The 24,984-nt window shown below is 45.0% G+C and overlaps 1 protein-coding gene across 1 annotated transcript in view; it reads right to left on the reverse strand.

Annotated features, from left to right (window-relative positions):
- Positions 1-24,984, reverse strand: part of gfra1 (GDNF family receptor alpha 1) — a gene marked incomplete in the record, with an annotated part of 88,951 nt that overhangs the window by 57,702 nt on the left and 6,265 nt on the right. The window contains 2 exon segments of the mRNA NM_001103085.1: positions 14,174-14,257; positions 22,026-22,101. Of these exon segments, the coding sequence (NP_001096555.1) occupies positions 14,174-14,257; positions 22,026-22,101 (160 nt within the window).

Consider the following 24,984-nt stretch of genomic DNA (forward strand, 5'->3'; position numbering starts at 1 on the left):
TTTAACAACATCCTGAACTTAGACATGAACCAACCCTTTAATTGGGGGGGACGCAAATAAAATCCCACCCCACTACCCCCCAGTCTCTGAGGCACAACCCACAGACAAGCGCATCTCGCCGGTACAGGCAGCAGCAGAATTATAATGCAATAAGAATCAGAGTATTAAGCGAGTCGGGAGCATCGCACCCGTGTAATTACCTGTAGGAGCGCGGGAATCTGCTGAATCGCCGCTTTCTCACTGCAAATATCCGCGCACTAATGAATAGTAAGGGAAGCGCGTCCCAGGCGGGATGGAGTGCGCTGACAGGCGCTGAAATAACCCCGACCTACAACTCCCTGCGGCCTTGTTTTCGTGAAAAGACCATTTATGCCCCCACCGAATACGGAAGAGATACAGTTACTCCCCTTGGCAAGCAAAGGCAGGATTCTAAAGGGGAACTAAACCAAACAAATCATTTGTAGAAGTGAAAAGGCCACATGTGTAACTGTCAGCCCTTTATCAGAGCTATATAGCAAGGGCCTATGTACTTCCCTCCAGCCAAGGAACCTTCCATTGTTTCATACTGTACTGTCTAAGGGAAACACTATGGCACCTCCTACCCATATGTATAAATACAAATATACAGAGAAGGAATGTTCTGGGCACACAATAAGCTGTACCCCCATACTGTACTGTCTAAGGGAAACACTATGGCACCTCCTACCCATATGTATAAATACAAATATACAGAGAAGGAATGTTCTGGGCACACAATAAGCTGTACCCCCATACTGTACTGTCTAAGGGAAACACTATGGCACCTCCTACCCATATGTATAAATACAAATATACAGAGAAGGAATGTTCTGGGCACACAATAAGCTGTACCCCCATACTGTACTGTCTAAGGGAAACACTATGGCACCTCCTACCCATATGTATAAATACAAATATACAGAGAAGGAATGTTCTGGGCACACAATAAGCTGTACCCCCATACTGTACTGTCTAAGGGAAACACTATGGCACCCCCTACCCATATGTATAAATACAAATATACAGAGAGGGAATGTTCTGGGCACACAATAAGCTGTACCCCCATACTGTACTGTCTAAGGGAAACACTATGGCACCCCCTACCCATATGTATAAATACAAATATACAGAGAGGGAATGTTCTGGGCACACAATAAGCTGTACCCCATACTGTACTGTCTAAGGGAAACACTATGGCACCTCCTACCCATATGTATAAATACAAATATACAGAGAGGGAATGTTCTGGGCACACAATAAGCTGTACCCCCATACTGTACTGTCTAAGGGAAACACTATGGCACCTCCTACCCATATGTATAAATACAAATATACAGAGAAGGAATGTTCTGGGCACACAATAAGCTGTACCCCCATACTGTACTGTCTAAGGGAAACACTATGGCACCTCCTACCCATATGTATAAATACAAATATACAGAGAAGGAATGTTCTGGGCACACAATAAGCTGTACCCTTGGACCCTACTGTTTATGGGAATCCATATGGCAGCTCCTAAACATATTATACCAATTCATAGCATTACAGAAATACAAATATGAAGCTTATAATGTTATTTATCAAGCTAAGCATTTCCACGTTAATTTACTACACTCTATATTTGAGTTTCGTTGACAGTCTGAACCTACAGTGCAATTTGCATCCTGACCTTTATTTTGCTTGAGCTGAAGTTTTTTTTGCCAACTTTGACACGAAACCAATTAATCAGCCCCTGTCGCTGCTACACCCTCCTGCCGTGTGTTTGTCTGCGCATGGAAATGGGGGGATTTAAAAGCAGCCCCCCCCCCCCCCTTCCATATCCCCTGACAATGAAATAAATCAGTGCTGGGACTCGGCAATACTCCCCTCACCCTACCCAATGCCCCCAGGGAATGGCGAATCTGCTGTGTGTCCTACTAACAATCCCCAGATCCAGCAAATCATTCAATAATATCAGATATTTATGTGGAATTGGATCTTTTCTATTTGATATTTCTATGTACCTTGGGGAAGAAACACAGAAATTAATGAACATCCTATGTGATAATGTACCCCCTACTGTAAATAAGGATATTAGCAGTCACTGAGGGGTTCTGTGCCCCCCATATAAAGGCACAAGGCTGCAGGCTGAGTTATACAGGGAACTCTGAGTATCACTCATGTATTATAAGGGATAATGTACCCCCTACTGTAAATGATAAGGATATTAGCAGTCACTGAGGGGTTCTGTGCCCCCCATATAAAGGCACAAGGCTGCAGGCTGAGTTACACAGGGAACTCCGAGTATCACTCATGTATTATAAGGGATAATGTACCCCCTACTGTAAATGATAAGGATATTAGCAGTCACTGAGGGGTTCTGTGCCCCCCATATAAAGGCACAAGGCTGCAGGCTGAGTTATACAGGGAACTCTGAGTATCACTCATGTATTATAAGGGATAATGTACCCCCTACTGTAAACGATAAGGATATGAGCAGTCACTGAGGGGTTCTGTGCCCATATAAAGGCACAGGGCTGCAGGCTCAGGATATTTACAGGTTATTCTTGCTGTGACAGTGACAATACAGACACAGAGCCCTCTATGCCCGGCACAGCTTTCCCGGCGTACCCAACTGAACGCGCCGCTCCCCATACAATACAATCTGGGCGGCCGCCAATACGGATGCTGCGGAGGAAAGTGCAATCGCTCTGCGCTGACAGCCCAATAGGAAACGCTTTGTGGGGAAATTGCTTTGCCATCATTAATTCCACAAAGTGGAGCGATAGAAATGGGGGCCGCGCGTATTTCTGGCGACCTGCGCCGAGCGAGGGCCTTGGGATGATTCAGGCAGCAGGAAAGGCAGGGAGCCCCCCTATAGCGCCAATCACTATAAAAGCAGAAATAACTCGTCCGCTCCTTCCGCCCTCTCCAGCCGTTTCAGGCAATTTCTTAGAAAGGGAGCGAGGGGGGGCGTTAAGTTATTGCGGAGACAAGAGGGGCGCACTGAGCTCATTCCCCCGTGGGAGGGGCTAGGCGCGGGCTGCCGCATTGTTTGCTGGATTTTTATTCTCTACGCCCTATGGGCTAAGGCCCTAGATTGCCTGGGGGGGCTACGTTGTTTAAAAAGTTATATCTGTACCCCCATACTGTACTGTCTAAGGGAAACACTATGGCACCTCCTACCCATATGTATAAATACAAATATACAGAGAAGGAATGTTCTGGGCACACAATAAGCTGTACCCCCATACTGTACTGTCTAAGGGAAACACTATGGCACCCCCTACCCATATGTATAAATACAAATATATAGAGAAGGAATGTTCTGGGCACACAATAAGCTGTACCCCCATACTGTACTGTCTAAGGGAAACACTATGGCACCCCTACCCATATGTATAAATACAAATATACAGAGAAGGAATGTTCTGGGCACATAATAAGCTGTACCCCCATACTGTACTGTCTAAGGGAAACACTATGGCACCCCCTACCCATATGTATAAATACAAATATACAGAGAAGGAATGTTCTGGGCACATAATAAGCTGTACCCCCATACTGTACTGTCTAAGGGAAACACTATGGCACCCCCTACCCCTATGTATAAATACAAATATACAGAGAAGGAATGTTCTGGGCACACAGTAAGCAGTAGCCCTTATTTTCCCTTTTCAGAGAATGCGCTGCTATAGGAGCTGCCTCGCTGCTTATAATCAGTAAGCGAGCGGCCCGACCAAGCAGCCTTCCCTCTCCGGACTATCATGTAACGCTCTGATGAAGTAAATAATTACTGTTTCCTGTTCCTTCCTCACTTCCAACGATGCGCTTGGCAATAAGGCGGCTCCCGTTACCCGATGGTTGTTTGTTGGCTCTGGTTGACCCGCACTTGTTCTGCCAAGGCTTTGGGTTATGAGCCCAGTCGCAGAGCACAGCAGATCTATGAGACACTGGGACTCATTCACAATCACTATGGGTAAAAATACTGCAGCCAATGCGCCAAGAGCTGCACGGGAGCCATGAGAGAATTGCGTAGTTAAAGCCCAAGGGCAGAGAGAGAATCACCAAGTCAGTAGGAAAATATAATTACTGAAGTAAAAACCACATATACACTAAGCCACTTAGCCCCACACAGGGGCCAATAGGCTGCTGACTTTAGTGGTGCCCATACACGGGTAGGTTTAAGCAGCTGATTGAGGTCCATCAGACCATTTAGCAGCTTATCTGCCCATGTATGGGCCCTCCAACAGGCCTCCCTGATATGATAATTGGCCAAAAATTTGCCAGATGTCAGTCAATCAGGCTTGATTTTTCTGTTTGATCCCCTTCATTGAAATCCAATCCCTAGGGCCAAATGATGACATTCGCAAAATTTGCCCACCCAAAGTGGGCATGTAGGTGGAAAGATCTGCTCGTCTGGTTGGGCAGTGTTAATTGGCCGGTGTATGGCCACCTTAAGTGGGGGGCAAAATAAGGGAGGGGGGGAAACAGGGCTGATTTTAAGTGGATAGAGTGGGAGGAAGAAAGGGATAAAAAGGAGAGAAATGGGAGGTGGAAGAGCAAAAAGTGAAAAATAGAACATAATGGAAAAGAAGAAAGTTGATACAAAGAGAAAAAGGAGAGGACAAAAGGGGACATGTAAAAGGGAACAAATGAGAGTAGAAGAGGGAAGACAGTATAAGAGTAGAACAGGGACCCCAAACCTTTACTTGGGAGCCACAGGCAAATGTAAAAAGACTTGGGGAGCAACACAAGCACCATAAAAGTTCATGGAGGAGCCAAATAAGGGCTGTGATTGGCTATTAGAGGCCTCTATGCACCCTATCAGCTTACAGGGGCTTTATTTGGTAGGAAATCTTGTTTTTATTCAACCAAAACTTGCCCCCAAGTCAGGAATTCAAAAATAACTCCCTGGTTTGGGGGCACTGAGAGCAACATCCAAGGGGTTGGGGAGCAACATGTTGCCCTGAGCCACTGGTTGGGGATCATTGGAGTAGAAGGAAACAATGGAACATAAATAGGAAATGGGGAGCCAATAAGAGGGGAGTAAAGATGGGGGAGAAGGAGAACGGGGAAACCAATGGTGACAACGTTAAAAGCAAAGAGGGTAAGAAACCAAAAAAAGAAAATGTCCCTGCGGAGAGAAGAGGAGAAGAGAAATTAGAAGGTGAATATGAAAAGCGAAGAGAAAGGAAGAAAAGGTGGAATGAGGAGAAAGATAAAGAGGAGAGAAATAAGAAAATCACACAGAGACAGAAGGGAAAGTGGATGTAAGGAGAGAGACAAAAGGAACAGGGAATAAACTAAATCCTAGATACATAGGTGTGGCTCTAAATAGGGGCAACAGTCAGCAGCAACGTCCTGGCCCTCAGCCCCCCAGAATTCTCTGCTTCCGACCAGGTGAATTCCCCTTCCTGTGCTACATGTATAATAAGGAGATGCACCTATAATAATGCAATTCATGGTTACTCCTAAACAGCGTATGATGTCCCACATTAGAGAAACAGGGCTATTGCAGCATGGCCGTGCCTTATACCCGGAACATCACGCATTTCATGCAGATATGTATTCCTTCCGCACAGATTATACAAGAAACCACAGGGTCACTTTCCCTCCGTATCAGCCACAAACGGCGCCATATAAACAGGTAAGCATGGGTTAATTTTGTGCAGAAACTTATAGCACAGTTTGGGGTATTTTTACATAAATTGATCATTAAATACAAACATACCATAAACATTTATTCTGCAGCTTCTTTAGTTCAGCAAAAACCCAAACTGAAAGCGAGAAATCTGCCCCGGGAAACAGAGAGAAATCAATAGAAAGAACAAGCTGAATAGATGAAGCTTTAGATATAGGAGGGTTCTGCTGCCGTTACTGTTGGGCCTGGAGGTTGGTTCTGTTAATAATTCTACTGTGACTGTTCTAAAGCTCCAACTGACTGCTTGTTCCTAATCTCTTGGTTCAATTTCCCTTTCAGCTTCATCATTTTATCACAACCTCCCAGAGCCGATAACAAGGTAATATACACAGAAACACTTGTACCAGCAATAACCCCGAGAATATCCAGGGGAAATAAGCACTCACCCCAAATCCCCCCTAACTGGCCTTCAGGCTGGGCCCCCTTAGCCCATAACAAGGTTACAGATATATAGAAACATTGGGGTAACAGTCACCCCGCTATAGTTCCAGGGGTACCCAGGGCACAAATAAGCACTCACCCCAAATCCCCCCCTAACTGGCCTTCAGGCTGGGCCCCCTTAGCCCATAACAAGGTTACAGATATATAGAAACATTGGGGTAACAGTCACCCCGCTATAGTTCCAGGGGTACCCAGGGCACAAATAAGCACTCACCCCAAATCCCCCCCTAACTGGCCTTCAGGCTGGGCCCCCTTAGCCCATAACAAGGTTACAGATATATAGAAACAAATAAAATAAGGGGTGCTGGCACCTACAAACTGCCCCCGGCCTCTGGGCATCTCCCATCTGATCCCTGTAGGTCGCTCACACAGGCAGAACAGCCATAAGGAAATATGAATTTCCAGCCCATTTGGAGTCTCCTGGCAACGCGCGGCGCCGACTCACTGGCCCATAAGTACAGCATTAGAGCGCCCAGCGCCGGGCACATACATCATCCTCGTACGGTTCTGTAACCGAGTCTTGTATTTAAATGAATAGAATTAATTATTAACATTATGTAAACCAAACGATAAAACCCAGGCCTGCTCCATATATCAGTGCTGAATGGTTCCACCCGCGTGCATTATTCAGGGAACCCGCTAGATAACGGCAGATTGAGGAGAGACCCAGAGGTGCTAATTTATTCATGGGTCCTGCCTGTGGCTGCCGCCATTAGTATGAGGGATCGGCACCACAACCCAATTACACCGAGTGGTTCCAGCAGACTGAAAGTTATGTATTAATTGCTGTTATATATACCTGTCTGTAGTCTTGTTTAGTGGTAACTGTGGGTGCTCTCCCTTATTTAAGCCTTTTAGCCATCAAGCCGAACCTGCTGCCTGGAACCAATTAGGGTCCCAGCTTGTTACTGTCTATTGGCTGATAGCAACAGCTTTATATACCAAGGGTACAGATATATAGAAACATTGGGGTAACAGTCACCCTGCTATAGTTCCAGGGGTACCCAGGGCACAAATAAGCACTCACCCCAAATCCCCCCCTAACTGGCCTTCAGGCTGGGCCCCCTTAGCCCATAACAAGGTTACAGATATATAGAAACATTGGGGTAACAGTCACCCCACTATAGTTCCAGGGGTACCCAGGGCACAAATAAGCACTCACCCCAAATCCCCCCTAACTGGCCTTCAGGCTGGGCCCCCTTAGCCCATAACAAGGTTACAGATATATAGAAACATTGGGGTAACAGTCACCCTGCTATAGTTCCAGGGGTACCCAGGGCACAAATAAGCACTCACCCCAAATCCCCCCTAACTGGCCTTCAGGCTGGGCCCCCTTAGCCCATAACAAGGTTACAGATATATAGAATCATTGGGGTAACAGTCACCCCGCTATAGTTCCAGGGGTACCCAGGGCACAAATAAGCACTCACCCCAAATCCCCCCCTAACTGGCCTTCAGGCTGGGCCCCCTTAGCCCATAACAAGGTTACAGATATATAGAAACATTGGGGTAACAGTCACCCCGCTATAGTTCCAGGGGTACCCAGGGCACAAATAAGCACTCACCCCAAATCCCCCCCTAACTGGCCTTCAGGCTGGGCCCCCTTAGCCCATAACAAGGTTACAGATATATAGAAACATTGGGGTAACAGTCACCCTGCTATAGTTCCAGGGGTACCCAGGGCACAAATAAGCACTCACCCCAAATCCCCCCTAACTGGCCTTCAGGCTGGGCCCCCTTAGCCCATAACAAGGTTACAGATATATAGAAACATTGGGTAACAGTCACCCTGCTATAGTTCCAGGGGTACCCAGGGCACAAATAAGCACTCACCCCAAATCCCCCCCTAACTGGCCTTCAGGCTGGGCCCCCTTAGCCCATAACAAGGTTACAGATATATAGAAACATTGGGGTAACAGTCACCCTGCTATAGTTCCAGGGGTACCCAGGGCACAAATAAGCATTTACATTGTATCAGATGATATAATATATAATGCATTGACAATTATTACACACAGACTTAGAATGGGGCCCCTGTCCCAAAGAACTTACAATCTATGAGTTATGGTGAAACTTTAATATCTTCTCGGCATTTACAGGCCCAGCGCCGGCTCCACAGACTGCAACATAACCCAGAAACAAGAGAAGTGAACTTCATGAAATCCAATGTATATTATAGATCCGTGTGTAACCCAAAGCTGGACCTGCCCTGTGAGAATAATGCTAATAACTGGCAAGTTCTGCTCCCCACTGTTATTGATCTGATGGGGGGCTAGGTCACTGTGCCCTTGTACTGCTAATGGTGGGCTTGTCTGTATGGGCAGGCTGGGTACCCTCATACTGTACTCTGTGGGAATCAGTATGGCACCTCCTACCCATTTGTATAAATACAAATATACAGAGAAGGAATGTTCTGGGCACACAATAAGCTGTACCCCCATACTGTACTGTCTAAGGGAAACACTATGGCACCTCCTACCCATATGTATAAATACAAATATACAGAGAGGGAATGTTCTGGGCACACAATAAGCTGTACCCCCATACTGTACTGTCTAAGGAAACACTATGGCACCCCCTACCCATATGTATAAATACAAATATACAGAGAAGGAATGTTCTGGGCACACAATAAGCTGTACCCCCATACTGTACTGTCTAAGGGAAACACTATGGCACCCCCTACCATATGTATAAATACAAATATACAGAGAAGGAATGTTCTGGGCACACAATAAGCTGTACCCCATACTGTACTGTCTAAGGGAAACACTATGGCACCCCCTACCATATGTATGAAATACAAATATACAGAGAAGGAATGTTCTGGGCACACAATAAGCTGTACCCCATACTGTACTGTCTAAGGGAAACACTATGGCACCCCTACCCATATGTATAAATACAATATACAGAGAAGGAATGTTCTGGGCACACAATAAGCTGTACCCCCATACTGTACTGTCTAAGGGAAACACTAATGGCACCCCCTACCCATATGTATAAAATACAAAATATACAGAGAAGGAATGTTCTGGGCACACAATAAGCTGTACCCCCATACTGTACTGTCTAAGGGAAACACTATGGCACCCCTAACCCATATGTATAAATACAAATATACAGAGAAGGAATGTTCTGGGCACACAATAAGCTGTAACCCCATACTGTACTGTCTAAGGGAAACACTATGGCACCCCCTACCCATATGTATAAATACAAATATACAGAGAAGGAATGTTCTGGGCACACAAGCTGTAAAATAATTTAATTTAGATAAATGGATACTTTCCTGCAGGAGAAGCTGTCATTCCTACTCTCTCCACCCTGGCAGTTTCAGGACACTGATATTAAGAATCCTCCTGGTGCCCCCCCTACGGCCCCCCATCTCCCTCACTGTGACTCCTAATAACAGTTGAGATACAATCCCTGCCCCGTGCTACTCCCCGATACTGCTCTCCCTCCCAGCACAGCCATTAACTCAGTAGATATAGCAGTATAATACACCACAGTGTATAATTATTTACCCCCCCATGGGGTTTTGGGGAAACTCATTGGTCAGGAAAGATCCCTTTCCACCTTCCCAGTAAGAGAACTGATTGTATTCTGCTTTCCCCACAGCCGGAAGCTTCTGTATGAAATGCCTGAGATTCCTTCTACTGTAATAACTGGCACAGCTAAACCCCCTCTTGTGTTTTATATTGTATATTTATATACTGAGCATATTGAGCACTAGGTAGGTACCTAATACATAGGGGCAGAGACAGGGGAAAGTGTTGGAAGGGTTACTGCCTGCCCTGCTCTCATTTCCCTACAGAAATAGGGGTTGGTAGCACTAGGTAGGTACCTAATATATAGGGGCAGAGACAGGGGAAAGTGTTGGAAGGGTTACTGCCTGCCCTGCTCTCCTTTCCCTACAGAAATAGGGGTTGGTAGCACTAGGTAGGTACCTAATATATAGGGGCAGAGACAGGGGAAAGTGTTGGAAGGGTTACTGCCTGCCCTGCTCTCATTTCCCTACAGAAATAGGGGTTGGTAGCACTAGGTAGGTACCTAATACATAGGGGCAGAGACAGGGGAAAGTGTTGGAAGGGTTACTGCCTGCCCTGCTCTCATTTCCCTACAGAAATAGGGGTTGGTAGCACTAGGTAGGTACCTAATATATAGGGGCAGAGACAGGGGAAAGTGTTGGAGGGTTACTGCACTGCCTGCCCCGCTCTCCTTTCCCTACAGAAATAGGGGTTGGTAGCACTAGGTAGGTACCTAATATATAGGGGCAGAGACAGGGGAAAGTGTTGGAAGGGTTACTGCCTGCCCTGCTCTCATTTCCCTACAGAAATAGGGGTTGGTAGCACTAGGTAGGTACCTAATATATAGGGGCAGAGACAGGGGAAAGTGTTGGAAGGGTTACTGCCTGCCCCGCTCTCCTTTCCCTACAGAAATAGGGGTGGGTAGCACTAGGTAGGTACCTAATATATAGGGGCAGAGACAGGGGAAAGTGTTGGAAGGGTTACTGCCTGCCCTGCTCTCATTTCCCTACAGAAATAGGGGTTGGTAGCACTAGGTAGGTTGCTGTGTTCCTAGGAGGCAGAATAAGGATTGGGTGAGACGCGGCGCTGAAGGCAGACATCGGAGCTACACGATACGGGAAGGTATTGGGGCCCCTCCCCCCGGGGGCCCTTTATCTTATCTGCGCCTGGCAGGGCTCTGCGCTCGCCTGTTTGAAGCCTTTGCCAAGGCAGCTTGGGTGACAGTTGTAGTGTAGACTCCATGAATCTATTACTGTCACCCAAAGAGAGACTTTCCTGGCTCCCAGTCCCGGGGTGTCGTGCCGGAACCAACAATGAAATAACTTGTGGGCCCAAGCGGGAAGGGGGGGGGGATCATTATTGTGCAGCACGGAGAGTCGCAATAGCGGGAATCTAATAAAGAAATACAAATCCCACGCCAGCTCTTCCCATGATCCTCCTTTCTGTGCCTTTATCTAAATTACTTTATAATGATATTATCCAGACTGGGGGGCAAAGGCTGCTTCTCTTACTGTAAATACAATAAGAAACATATGCTGCCTGTACAGGCTATGAGCAAACGTAGGGGGCTGTTCCTGCTGAATTGTGCTTAGTACAGGGGAATCCCTATGTGCCATAGTTTTATGGTATCTCTCTGTACAGGCTATGAGCAAACTTAGGGGGCTGTTCCTGCTGAATTGTGCTTAGTACAGGGGAATCCCTATGTGCCATAGTTTTATGGTATCTCTCTGTACAGGCTATGGGCAAACTTAGGGGGCTGTTCCTGCTGAATTGTGCTTAGTACAGGGGAATCCCTATGTGCCATAGTTTTATGGTATCTCTCTGTACAGGCTATGAGCAAACTTAGGGGGCTGTTCCTGCTGAATTGTGATCAGCACCCCAAAAGACAGCTCTAAGTCACCCCAAACAGCTGACTGAGGGGGGTTGATTAACAGGCTTCATATATTTTTTCCTCTTGATTCCCCCTGACACCGGGGCCCAGGGGACACTCGGGCTGATGAATTATATTAATTACTTATCTCTGGGGGCATCCGATGGGGAGGGGGCGGCCGAGGCCGAGTCAGAAGGCAGCAGGGCAATATCATGGGAGAGGGGGGAATATTCTTTATGCTGCGCTACAATGTTACCAACCTATAGAAAGCAACAACAAAAGGCCCAGGTCTTGTAGCACATAGCAACCAATCAGATGTTTGCTTTCAAAGACCTGCTATTAGCTGATTGGCATAGTTAAAGGGACAGACCAATAAGGACCTATCTTGTTCACATGATTATCTCTACAGTCCCCAATCAGCTGTAAAAGAACCGATCTGGCCTATCGAGTGCAGCAAATAAAATGCTATAAAACCCCTATAGCAGAAATCAAAGTTTAGTCATACAGGGGGGGCACATGTGGCTCAGGCTTTATATAGAGAGTAACACCCCCCCCAGGTTACTGTATGGGGATTTTTTGGGTTATTATTGGGAGAAATGCAAGTTCCCATGAAATATTAAGCCTCGGCGCTCCATACAAATCCTATTAGAGCAGCTTGACATCGGCACAAATTCACAAATGGGAAGAAAAACGGTTCTTTGCCGGAGATTTATTCGCCATACGGAGAGCGCGGAATATTTCCATATTTTATTCTCTTTCTCGGATTTCCATGGGAAAATAATGGGGTGCGGGATACAAGGCGAAATTATTAAGGGGTTAAACAATAAATCATGGCTGTAGGGCTGGAAGGGCAGTTACCCCCTTACCCCAGGGCTGCCACCATGGGGGTACAGAATGCAGCCCCCCCAAGGGGTTATGGGTTAAGCTTGTGAGGGGTTTGGGGGGTATCATGGGTGGGTTTGGGCATAAATTTATTTTCTGGCAACTGGGGGCCCAGTGGGCCAATAATGGGGACCTCCTGTGAGGATGAGGGTCCTACTAAATTAAAGGCCAAGATTTGCTCATCTGATCTTTGCCCAACGCGTTGGGTTTCCCAGATAACTATTGGCTCAGTACTGGGGCCCCTGCCGAGGATCAACAGGACCGGGCAATCCTCGCCCAATGGCAGATTTAGCCAGCCGCAAGGGCCCCATTCCCATTGCACGTAGTCTTTATATATTTATATTTGTCACTCCGCCCTCCCTTTGATCTGAAATATGAAATACCGTCTAGTTGCCGGGGGCACTGACCCTGGCAACCAGAATTGAGTCTAGTTTTATTATTTAATATTATTGCAATGGCCACTTGTGTGGGTGAGAAAAGCATTGTACTTGTGCGTTGCTGCACTCAGTAGGCCAGTTATTGCCATGTATTTCTATAGAAACCAACAACATCTACGTTTTGGCAGTATCTCTGTGAATGAATGCTACCAGCCGGGGCTGCCAGGGAATGCTGGGAATTGTAGTGTAGTGTTACCATTTGTAATGAGGGCAAGTTCGCTCTCTCCTGCCAGGATTAATAACCCCCTGCACCCTCTCCGTTTACCGTTTGTGCCCTGTTTCGGCAATATTCCCCCTTATATCAATCTGTCGGATGTTTGTGTGAAGGACAGGAAAGCGGTCGGACATTTCCAAGGGAATTGGATTCACTCTTTACATAGAGACGCGGGGAGTGCGGAGACGCAGCCATCGGTGTAATGCCCCCCAATGGGAGGATCAATGGGCTGCCAAGATACAATCACCCTGTTGCACCCCTCTCTGTCTGTCTCTATTCTCAAGGGATGGTGTTTGGGGGGTGAAATAGAGAAATATTCCTCTGAACTGCTGCACAGCACTGCGGGCGAGTGAGGACTTGGCACAACAAGAGAGACATCTGAGCAGACGGGGAGTCTCTTTGTGCAGAGAGAGGGGAGAGTGGGGAGTCAGACAGACAGAAGAAAGGGAGACTGGTTATTTAACCGCCAACAGGGCAGCTCAGCAGGGAATAACACTGCCACCTACAGGCTCTGCACAACAGTGCAGGAAAATGAACCTGAATCCCTGCCCAACACTCTCAGCCTGAAGCTCTGTGACCATTTATACAATCTGAGTATCACTCATGTATTATAAGGGATAATGTACCCCCTACTGTAAATGATAAGGATATTAGCAGTCACTGAGGGGTTCTGTGCCCATATAAAGGCACAAGGCTGCAGGCTGAGTTATACAGGGAACTCTGAGTATCACTCATGTATTATAAGGGATAATGTACCCCCTACTGTAAATGATAAGGATATTAGCAGTCACTGAGGGGTTCTGTGCCCCCCATATAAAGGCACAAGGCTGCAGGCTGAGTTATACAGGGAACTCTGAGTATCACTCATGTATTATAAGGGATAATGTACCCCCTACTGTAAATATAAAATCAATAAAAAAGGCACAACATGAAAACACCAAGAATATCTTTTCTTGCAAATTTCACCCAGCAGCACAGAAACCAGTACAGTCTGCGGCGTCTCAGTTTCACTCAATCAGGTTGTGGATTTTATTGGTGTCGAGGGGCAACGCTATCAAATATATAATCACTGTACAAACACAGATCAGCTTCTCGTACCTGACAAAAGGGAATCCATTTTGAAGATGTCGGAGAGTCGGTTATTCACTGGTTCATACGGGGAATCCTCCAGCAGCTCATTGCCTGTAGGTGACACAGAGGGTAGGTACATATTAATATCATAATCTACAGCCACACAGCGAGGGGTTCATTCACTATCACTGGAGGGGCTGCAGTACCGCTCATTACCACTGGGCAAAAATCCCTATTGACAGCACAGCAGAACAGCGCCACCCATTTGGAAAAGAAAGAATTCTGTAGTCGTATTACTTTATCTGAGTAGTGGTTAAACCCAGGCCCCCAATGCCCCCATTACGGAAACATGTAACACATGATCAGCGCCACCTAGAAGGTTTGTGGCTATAGGAGAACAGCTGCTGTAGACAAAAACCAGTACAGCAGCCCTCTTATGACCTTAGATTGTAAGCTCACTGCGACAGGGACTGATGAGAATGTGATAGGGACCTTAGATTGTAAGCTCACTGGGGCAGGGGCTGATGGGAATGGGATAGGGACCTTAGATTGTAAGCTCACTGGGGCAGGGACTGATGGGAATGGGATAGGGACCTTAGATTGTAAGCTCACTGGGGCAGGGACTGATGGGAATGGGATAGGGACCTTAGATTGTAAGCTCACTGGGGCAGGGACTGATGGGAATGGGATAGGGACCTTAGATTGTAAGCTCACTGGGGCAGGGACTGATGGGAATGGGATAGGGACCTTAGATTGTAAGCTCACTGGGGCAGGGGCTGATGGGAATGTGATAGGGACCTTAGACTGTAAGCTCACTGGGGCAGGGGCTGATGGGAACACTGGGCAGGGTGCTTACTGGCAGTACCAGAGCCGATATATTTATGGATGGAAACTTTACAGGACAAAGCCCAGGTCCCACTACAACTGTAACGAAGAGTGACCTCATCAGAAATAACGATCTCGTCAGATATAACGACCCCCCCCCCTCCCCTCCCCCAGGTGCCTTTCAAACAAGAGCAGCTTCAATGAAACAGACGCGCTGCTCATTTCCATCCCATAAATAGGAAGAGGTTTCCTTTGAGATCCCGATTTTGATGTCTCGGTTGTTGCTATTGGCTCTGCCGAGCCCAGATCTGTGTTGGTTGGGGGCCCAGCTTGCCTGGAGGGGTCTGTAAGTGCGTTTGGCACGTGGCAATGCAGGAGTTAACTGACCAATAACCATTGGGGGGGGGGGGGGGGGCTGCTGTGATAGTGAGAGCTGCTACACTCCATAGGCCAGATATGGGTAGGTGAGGATTATATGTATATAAACAGACCAAATATTTCAAAAATGCTACCCTGCCAGCCATAGGGTGCTGGGAGTTATAGGTCAGCAGCGTCAGGGCCTAGCTTTGCCTTTGGCTATCAGCCGATACTGGGAAATAGTCACGTTGTTGCCTTACTACACATACTATTGCCTTACTATACACACACACTATTGGCTTATTTACTATACACACTATTGCCTTACTACACTTGCTATACACACACTATTGCCTTACTACACGTGCTATACGCACTATTGCCTTACTACACTTACTATACACACACACTATTGCCTTACTACACTTGCTATACACACACTATTGCCTTACTACACTTGCTATACACACACTATTGCCTTACTACACTTGCTATACACACACTGTAGCCTTACTACACGTGCTATACACACTATTGCCTTACTACACACACAGTATCACACAGCTCCTTCTCCGGCCTCCATGACCCCTTCCTACCCACCCCTCGAGGCCCCCCTCATTGCAATGTGGCCCATTCCTGGCAGGGGACCCCAGGGAAGAGTTATGTGCCCCCCCCATGCAGTTTACCCTACTATGTCATAACTCGCTGGCGCTACATAAATAAGGGTAAGGCTGCGGGGAGTTTCCGTGGGATGAAGCTGCAACAGATCTCAGGGACTGTCATAACATTCCCCGCAGGCTCCTGTCTCTCTGCGAGTGGCGCTGGCGTCTCCGTGCCCGTGTGTAACATAAGCAGTGGCAGCGTTTACGGACATATACGGTTAAAGGGAAAGTATACCCAAATATTTAAAGGCATAGTATACCCATAAATAGAAGTCAAGTCAAAAAGCCTTTCCAACTGTTTATTCATTCACCTTCCTTTGTGATTTGTGCAACATAAACCCCTCAGTCTGCCACTTTCCTTTGTTTTAATCTCAGGGTTTCTTCCCCTTTAATCAGACAATACCCAACAGCTGCCCAAATACCTCCTAGAAGGGGTGATGGGTAAAAGGTTGTAACTGGTTATAGTGGGGGGTTAGTAGTGGCTGCTCATGTATCACTAGTCCTACTGCGTTGGCTACAGGTTGGTTTGGTTACAGTTTAGTCAATCGGGCCCTTTATTACTCTTCTGGGGTTAGGGAAAATCAATGAGCGTAAAAGAAAAAACCCATAAAAATGTCCCTAATTAGGGCAATTGTTTTCTTTCATGGAGCAGCTTTACTGGAGGGGCAAGTGGATAGAGGGACATTATGCAGAAAGTTCTGAATTACGGAAAGGACATAAACTCCATTTTAATCAAATAATTCACATTTTTAAAAAGGATTCCCTTTTCTCTGTAATAATAAAACAGTACCTGTACTTGATCCCAACTAAGATATAATTACCCCTTATTGGGGGCAGAACAGCCCTATTGGGTTTATTTAATGGTTAAATGATTCCCTTTTCTCTGTAATAATAAAACAGTACCTGTACTTGATCCCAACTAAGATATAATTACCCCTTATTGGGGCAGAACAGCCCTATTGGGTTTATTTAATGGTTAAATGATTCCCTTTTCTCTGTAATAATAAAACAGTACCTGTACTTGATCCCAACTAAGATATAATTACCCCTTATTGGGGCAGAACAGCCCTATTGGGTTTATTTCATGGTTAAATGATTCCCTTTTCTCTGTAATAATAAAACAGTACTTGTACTTGATCCCAACTAAGATATAATTACCCCTTATTGGGGGCAGAACAGCCCTATTGGGTTTATTTCATGGTTAAATGATTCCCTTTTCTCTGTAATAATAAAACAGTACTTGTACTTGATCCCAACTAAGATATAATTACCCCTTATTGGGGGCAGAACAGCCCTATTGGGTTTATTTAATGGTTAAATGATTCCCTTTTCTCTGTAATAATAAAACAGTACCTGTACTTGATCCCAACTAAGATATAATTACCCCTTATTGGGGCAGAACAGCCCTATTGGGTTTATTTAATGGTTAAATGATTCCCTTTTCTCTGTAATAATAAAACAGTACCTGTACTTGATCCCAACTAAGATATAATTACATCTTATTGGGGCAGAACAGCACAAAAAATGTTTTTAGCAGACTTTAGGTAGGAGATACAAATTACGGAAAGACCCCTTATCCGGAAAACCCCAGGTCCCGAGCATTATGGATAATGGGTCCCATACCTGTACACAAGCTGGGGCAGTAACCTGGAGCAATGCGTCAATGCAACTTAGCACCCGTTAGTAAATTTGCCCCAGTCTGCATTATGGCTTCTATATACACGTAAACAGCTTTATAGATCTTTCATAAATATCTATGGGGCAAGTTGAACACCCCAATATATAGATATATATATATATATATATACACTGTACACTAAAGAGGTGTAAGATGTGTTACTCCATATATTATATTCTTTGAAACAGAAATGTGGGGCAAAGAGGCAAATTCCATCAGGTGCTATTAAGGTTTAAAAGGGTAGTTTAAGGTTATGTAATAAAAGGCACTATGTTTGCCCAAGAGCAGTAACCCATAGCAACCAATCAGCAGGCAGAATATTGGTTACTGCTCTTGGGCAAACAGTGCTTTTTATTACATAACCCCTTTAGTATGTTAGAGAACGCCCTAGCAACTTTGCAATTGGTCTTCATTTATTTTGTATAATTGTTTTTGTTGTTATTATTTGCCTTGCTTTTTCTGCCTCTTTCTAGCTTTCAGAGGTTACATTTGTATTTTGTTACTTTTTATGACTTTTCTTCCTATTCAGTTCTTCGCCTACTCATATTCCAGTCTCTTATTCAAACCACTGCCTGGTTGCTAGAGTAAATAAGACCCTGGCAACCAGATAACTGCTAAAATTCCAAACTGAAGAACTGGTGAACTAACAGAAAAACAATGAAGACCAATGGCAAGGATCAATATGGACACAATTCTATTGGCCCAACCTAGAGGGGGGGGGGGTTAGTTATTTAACTTCTAAACTGCTAACAGGCGAATCATTTGACATGGGTTTAGGAAGGTCGGGGCCCCCCAGGGGACCCTTAGAGAGTTCTGGCCGCCAACACCAGACCCACGGCCATCTGTTCAAGGACAGAAGACAGACCCCCGGATCCCGCAGCTGAAAAGCAACACATGCCAGAATGGAATTATGAGGTCAAATTGTTAGAAAATCGGTTACAAAAGGCCGCCTTGAGTTGCACCCAGCTTGCCCCAAGGCCACCGGCCCCCCGGGGCCCCCACTTTATACAAACCTGACAATGTGCCGGGGGTCTGACTGATCTGCTGTCGCTCTCAATAACATTAAACATGAGAATCTCCTGGGCGTATGAGCAGGGGGGGTCACAGGGAAGACAATGATCTCCCAATGCAGAACTGCTCTCGCCTGGGGGTTAGGAACCGACTCAGACACAGTAAGATTAATGTGTGGGGCCCTGGGGGGGCACAGCCTATTCCTTTATTAACAGGGAGAGTCGGGGGAATGTGATTCTCTGTGTCTAACGGGATTATTGTTGTCTGTGTAGTTGGGAAATCTTTAACTATATAATATATAGGCACGGCGTAACCCCCCATATCCTATACACACAGTAACTGTATAATATATAGGCACGGCGTAACCCCCATATCCTATACACACAGTAACTGTATAATATATAGGCACAGTGTAACCCCCATATCCTATACACACAGTAACTGTATAATATATAGGCACGGTGTAACCCCCCATATCCTATACACACAGTAACTGTATAATATATAGGCACAGCGTAACCCCCATATCCTATACACACAGTACTGTATAATATATAGGCACAGCGTAACCCCATATCCTATACACACAGTAACTGTATAATATATAGGCACAGCGTAACCCCCATATCCTATACACACAGTAACTGTATAATATATAGGCACGGTGTAACCCCCATATCCTATACACACAGTAACTGTATAATATATAGGCACAGCGTAACCCCCATATCCTATACACACAGTAACTGTATAATATATAGGCACAGCGTAACCCCCATATCCTATACACACAGTAACTGTATAATATATAGGCACAGTGTAACCTCCATATCCTATACACACAGTAACTGTATAATATATAGGCACGGTGTAACCCCCATATCCTATACACACAGTAACTGTATAATATATAGGCACGGTGTAACCCCCATATCCTATACACACAGTAACTGTATAATATATAGGCACAGTGTAACCCCCATATCCTATACACACAGTAACTGTATAATATATAGGCACAGCGTAACCCCCATATCCTATACACACAGTAACTGTATAATATATAGGCACAGTGTAACCCCCATATCCTATACACACAGTAACTGTATAATATATAGGCACGGTGTAACCCCCATATCCTATACACACAGTAACTGTATAATATATAGGCACGGTGTAACCCCCATATCCTATACACACAGTAACTGTATAATATATAGGCACGGTGTAACCCCCATATCCTATACACCAGTAACTGTATAATATATAGGCACGGTGTAACCAATAATCCTATACCACAGTAAACTGTATAATATATAGGCACGGTGTAACCCCACATGACCTATACATCAACAGTAACTGTATAAATGTATAGGCACAGTGTAACCATATCCTATAACACACAGTAACTGTATAATATATAGGCAATGTAACCCCCATATCCTATACACACAGTAACTGTATAATATATAGGGCACGTGTAAACCTCCCCTATATTTCCCTATGACGAGCGAGCGATAAAATGCAAATTATAAAATATGACTATAGAGCGTGAGTGTCAGTCACACCGCGTGATGCCACATCTTACTCATAATATCCTAGTCACTATCCGGTATATATTAAATGAGTGAGCGAGCGGGAGCTAACTCACACACCCTCACACTACCATATCACGAGAGCGACGCTACTAATGACTACCGACATGAATATATATATATATCACCGTGATGTAGAGCCGCCGTACACTCAGAGCGCGAGAGCAGCAGAGCGAGAGAGCGGAGAGCTGAGTGCTACAGATCTAAAGCCCACGGCGTGATAGCATACATTCCACTCATAACAATACATACGGAGACCCACACGTATCGCATTAGACGTAAATATAATATATAGGAACAGTTAAACCCCCATATCCTAACACACAGTAAACTGATATAATATATAGGCACAGTTAACCCCCCCAAGTATCCTATACCCAACAGCAGTAACTGTATAATATATAGCACGTGTAACCCCCATATACTATACACACAGCTAACTGTCTTAAATATATAGTTACGTTCGTTGTAACCCCATTATCCTTATACACGCACAGTACTGTATAATTATATAGCACGTGTAACCCCATATCCTATACACACAGTAACCTGTCTATTAATATATAGCACGTGTAACCCCCTAATTATCCTATACACACTATTAACTGTATAATATAAATATGGGCACAGTGTACGTTCTTGACTTGACCCCATATCCTATACACACATAACTGTATCTAATATATAGGCACTGTGTAACCCCAATTATTCCTTATACACACAGTAACTGTATAATTATATAGGCACGTGTGAACCCCCATAATCCTATACCACACAAGTACACTGTATAATATATAGGCAACAGTTAACCCCCATATCCTATTACACACAGACTGTATATATTATAGGCACAGTGTTAAGCCCCCATATCCTATACACACAGTAACATGTATAATATATAGGCACGGGTAACCCCCATATCCCTATACACACAGCGTAACCTGTATATACATATACTAGCACTACCCTTACTCGATATATATACACGCCCAGAGTAACACGTATATATATGCGATCAATAACGTAACCGAATGCCAATCACTACTATATATATCTAGCATAGCTATATCCTATCCTCCGAGAACATACATATATCACCTTATGCAATGTGAACCAACGCTCCTCTGTAGTATGTAATCCTAATATATATCACAATCTCACACCATCCCTAAATACACAGAGACCACACTAACGAGCGAATGATATATCTTCTATGGAGCGTCGATCAATACTTATTACTCACCATCCGCACATCATCTATCATGAAACATCCACACCAATATAATGCTAGGCACAGGTAACCCCATATCCTATACACACAGTAACTGTATAAAATATAGGCACAGTGTAACCCCCATATCCTATACACACAGTAACCCCCATAATATACAATATATAAGCCGTACCCCAACATGACAGAGGGGAAATTAGACCATACTGCCTGTGTAGCAGAACTAACCCATTCCGTGTAACAGATGCACAGGTATGCTTACAGTCACCACCAAGCGGTAGAAGCCGGTACTGCAGCACAGCTGATCTCACACTGGGTCAGTACCGCTCGGATACTGCTGAGAAACTAACAGACAGACAGCGCCCAGGCCTACAGAGCTAAGAATCATGGGACAGGGGCAAATGTAATTATATATTTTTTTAAAAAATTGTAAAAAGAAAAAACACACATTATAAATCGGCCGATCACTGCCAGAATAGATTTAGTGAATCGGCCCATTGGGCAGCCCGGTGTTACCCACCTTGCAGGCTCTGGTACATGCTCCAGTAGATCCGCAGGCAGTTCTTCTCCTTCTTCATTCCCCGCTTGCAGCGACAGTCTTGAAGTCCTACATATACAGTGAATCTTTATGTCATACGCAGCGACGTTGAGCGCTTCACACTAGTAAGTTTCCATCAGGGCGTGTGTTGCACACTGCTTCCAGCGCTGGAGATTCTAGACAGACCTCAACATCAAGTGAGTGTGGCTGAGGGATCCACTTAATCGATCTACTTCTCCCACACACGCGAATACACTCACACTCACACTCACCCGTTAACTACTAAGCTCTACCTGATTCTCTGACCCGATCACAACTGCTCACATGCGTGGTAATGCGTGTCAGCAACGTTGTAGCCAATATCAATATATCCTTACTATATATATAACCACGTCTTGCCTACAGCTAGATCACTCCAACAACTCACTAACTCTATATATGATGCATCTCCTCCGATATAACGGCCTAACTTTATCTACGCGGAGACTAGGCATCAATACTAGTCGCACACTACTCGTGCAAACATATACGCACTCGTAATAGAACACACACATTATCTCTCTAAATATATATACTCAATGATCGTTAATCTCATGTAGTCATATATATATATGAGGCGCGATCACGCAATGTTCGCTATCCTCAGACTCAGCTAGACCGTCTTCACTGGTGAGCACTCTATATATATATCACACAAATTCGCGAGAGAGAACTCTCATCTAAATATATCTCTGATATACGTCCTGCAGATACGTATATACATAATTATCTATCACGCAAGAACTAATCTAGCGCGTGTCTGACGAGTGAGAGAGCGGAGCATATGCAATCCTCACATATCTTTAGAGAGTATCTATCTCTCTACATAACAATGCAGGTACCATCACGACGATAGAGCACAAGTCGCAGCAGAGAGTGCGCGTCTCAGCGAGACACGTCACCGCCAATATATACTCAGCGCGCATAAGAAATATATCCGATTAGTTCAGTAATCTAAACCACACACCTTCACTCTCTAGCACACACTATATATACATTCTTATATATTCACCCTATCAGCTCCTACACACATCATCTCAGTATATCGCACAAGACTTCGAGAGAGTGGCGCGCTGCTGCTACCACTGCCCAGCGAAAACCCGAAATCACGTCAGTTGATTCCTCACCACACACACCACACACAATCTCGCGATGAGAGATGTCCGACTCCCGCAAGACCATACCTGTGTGCACATAGTGGAGCGCGCGACACACACGTGCTGTCAGTGAGTGAGAGAGAGAGTCGGAGATATGTAAGTGAGCTAGAGTACTACGCTCATCCACAATCTATGACAATCTGCGGGAGTACGCTAAATACATACACGCTATGCAAGCTACCACGATCATCTGACACATATCGACATTACCTGCCCCAGAATGAGGATTATTTTCCTAGGATTATGCAGGTCTGGGGGTCATAGGCTCCCCCAAGCCCGTTCAGAAAGCCCCTAATGTAGCCGAGTGTTAAAACAAAGAATTTAAAGGGTAAATAGACTGGTTTATAGTCATATATACAAATCAGCTCCCTTTTACTCCATGGGGTTATCCTACTCTACAGTGGTTTTGTTCTTCTCGGTGGAGCTGCCATTGGTATTGAAGAAAAACAGCACCCCCGGTGGACAAGGAAAACATGGGGCCGAAATGGTTAACTATTGTATCAAACAAAGGAGCAAAGAAATGTATTGCTTGCTGAACCATACACTAGTTAAGTGAATATATATCTGTATCCGTGAGTGAGTATTTAATGCGAATTTTCAAAGAAAAGCGCAAGGTACACATCTATATATATACTGTCATCGGACAACGCGAAGTCAAGCTGATAATATCACCAGCAGCCTACTTTATATCTGACAGTCCGTTTACACTATCGTGCGAGCGAGCACACTCTAATGTTAGCGAGAAGTATTATGATCTACTTTCTAATGTATAAACTCTCCGATATAAGGAGTGAGTATCTGAGATGAGCACAAAACATCCGCTCTCATCGCATACTACTAATCCTCTGCCCAGGTGTAGAATATATACTATTAATTCGAGAACCCAGTTATCATCTGTATAGCTACGAGAATGTGCTGGCAGCAGAGAGTGAGATTGGTGAATAAGAGCTCCTGGACTCGATCCAGACTAGATAAAACAATGTACGTCCGTACGCTCATATATATCATCTGTACATATAATCAGGAAAGACATGGGTCCTCGCCATATCACACATGGTATATATTCAACAATCAAACCATCCCCACACCCGTCGACGCTACATTTATAATATATATATCTTCCAACTCACTGTGAACTATCACTGACATACACAACTCGTCACACACGCTTTCATCATCCTCGTGAGAGCAGGGCGAGTCGTGCCCACTACACACCTAATAAATATCCAAATCTATATCTATATAGAGAGCGCGCAGCGAGCGTCGTGCATCCACTGCTCACACAATCGTATGACATACTAGCGCACGAGTGTGAATCTATTATACGTGAGAGAACACGAGAGCGCGCGCGAGACGCACCACATCACAGTACTGTCTGAGAGTCGTGCGCACTAATATAGCTCCACACAGCCCTATAAACAGCACGATAATGACGCACCAGAGTCTCAACAAGTCACGCCACCATGAGGTGTGAGAGAGAGTGAGTGAGAACGCCTGCGAAGCTGCTACACGACTCAGTATAAGAGGTGCGTAGAGTGCGAATAATAGAATAACGGAAGACTATATATATACAAGATGAGCTGACTTCAGCAGGAGTCTCACAGATATATGCACACACAGCAATCAGTATTACTCTACTTATGAGAGCGTCTACGTATCGTAGAACAACACTCTATAATACGATGAGCGTGACGAGCGTCAAGAGTAGAGCGAGAGTAGAGAGCGAGAGCACCAAGCTATATGAC

Source organism: Xenopus tropicalis, chromosome 7 (genome assembly GCF_000004195.4).
Source record: "Xenopus tropicalis strain Nigerian chromosome 7, UCB_Xtro_10.0, whole genome shotgun sequence".
In the NCBI taxonomy this organism is placed as follows: Eukaryota; Metazoa; Chordata; class Amphibia; order Anura; family Pipidae; genus Xenopus; species Xenopus tropicalis.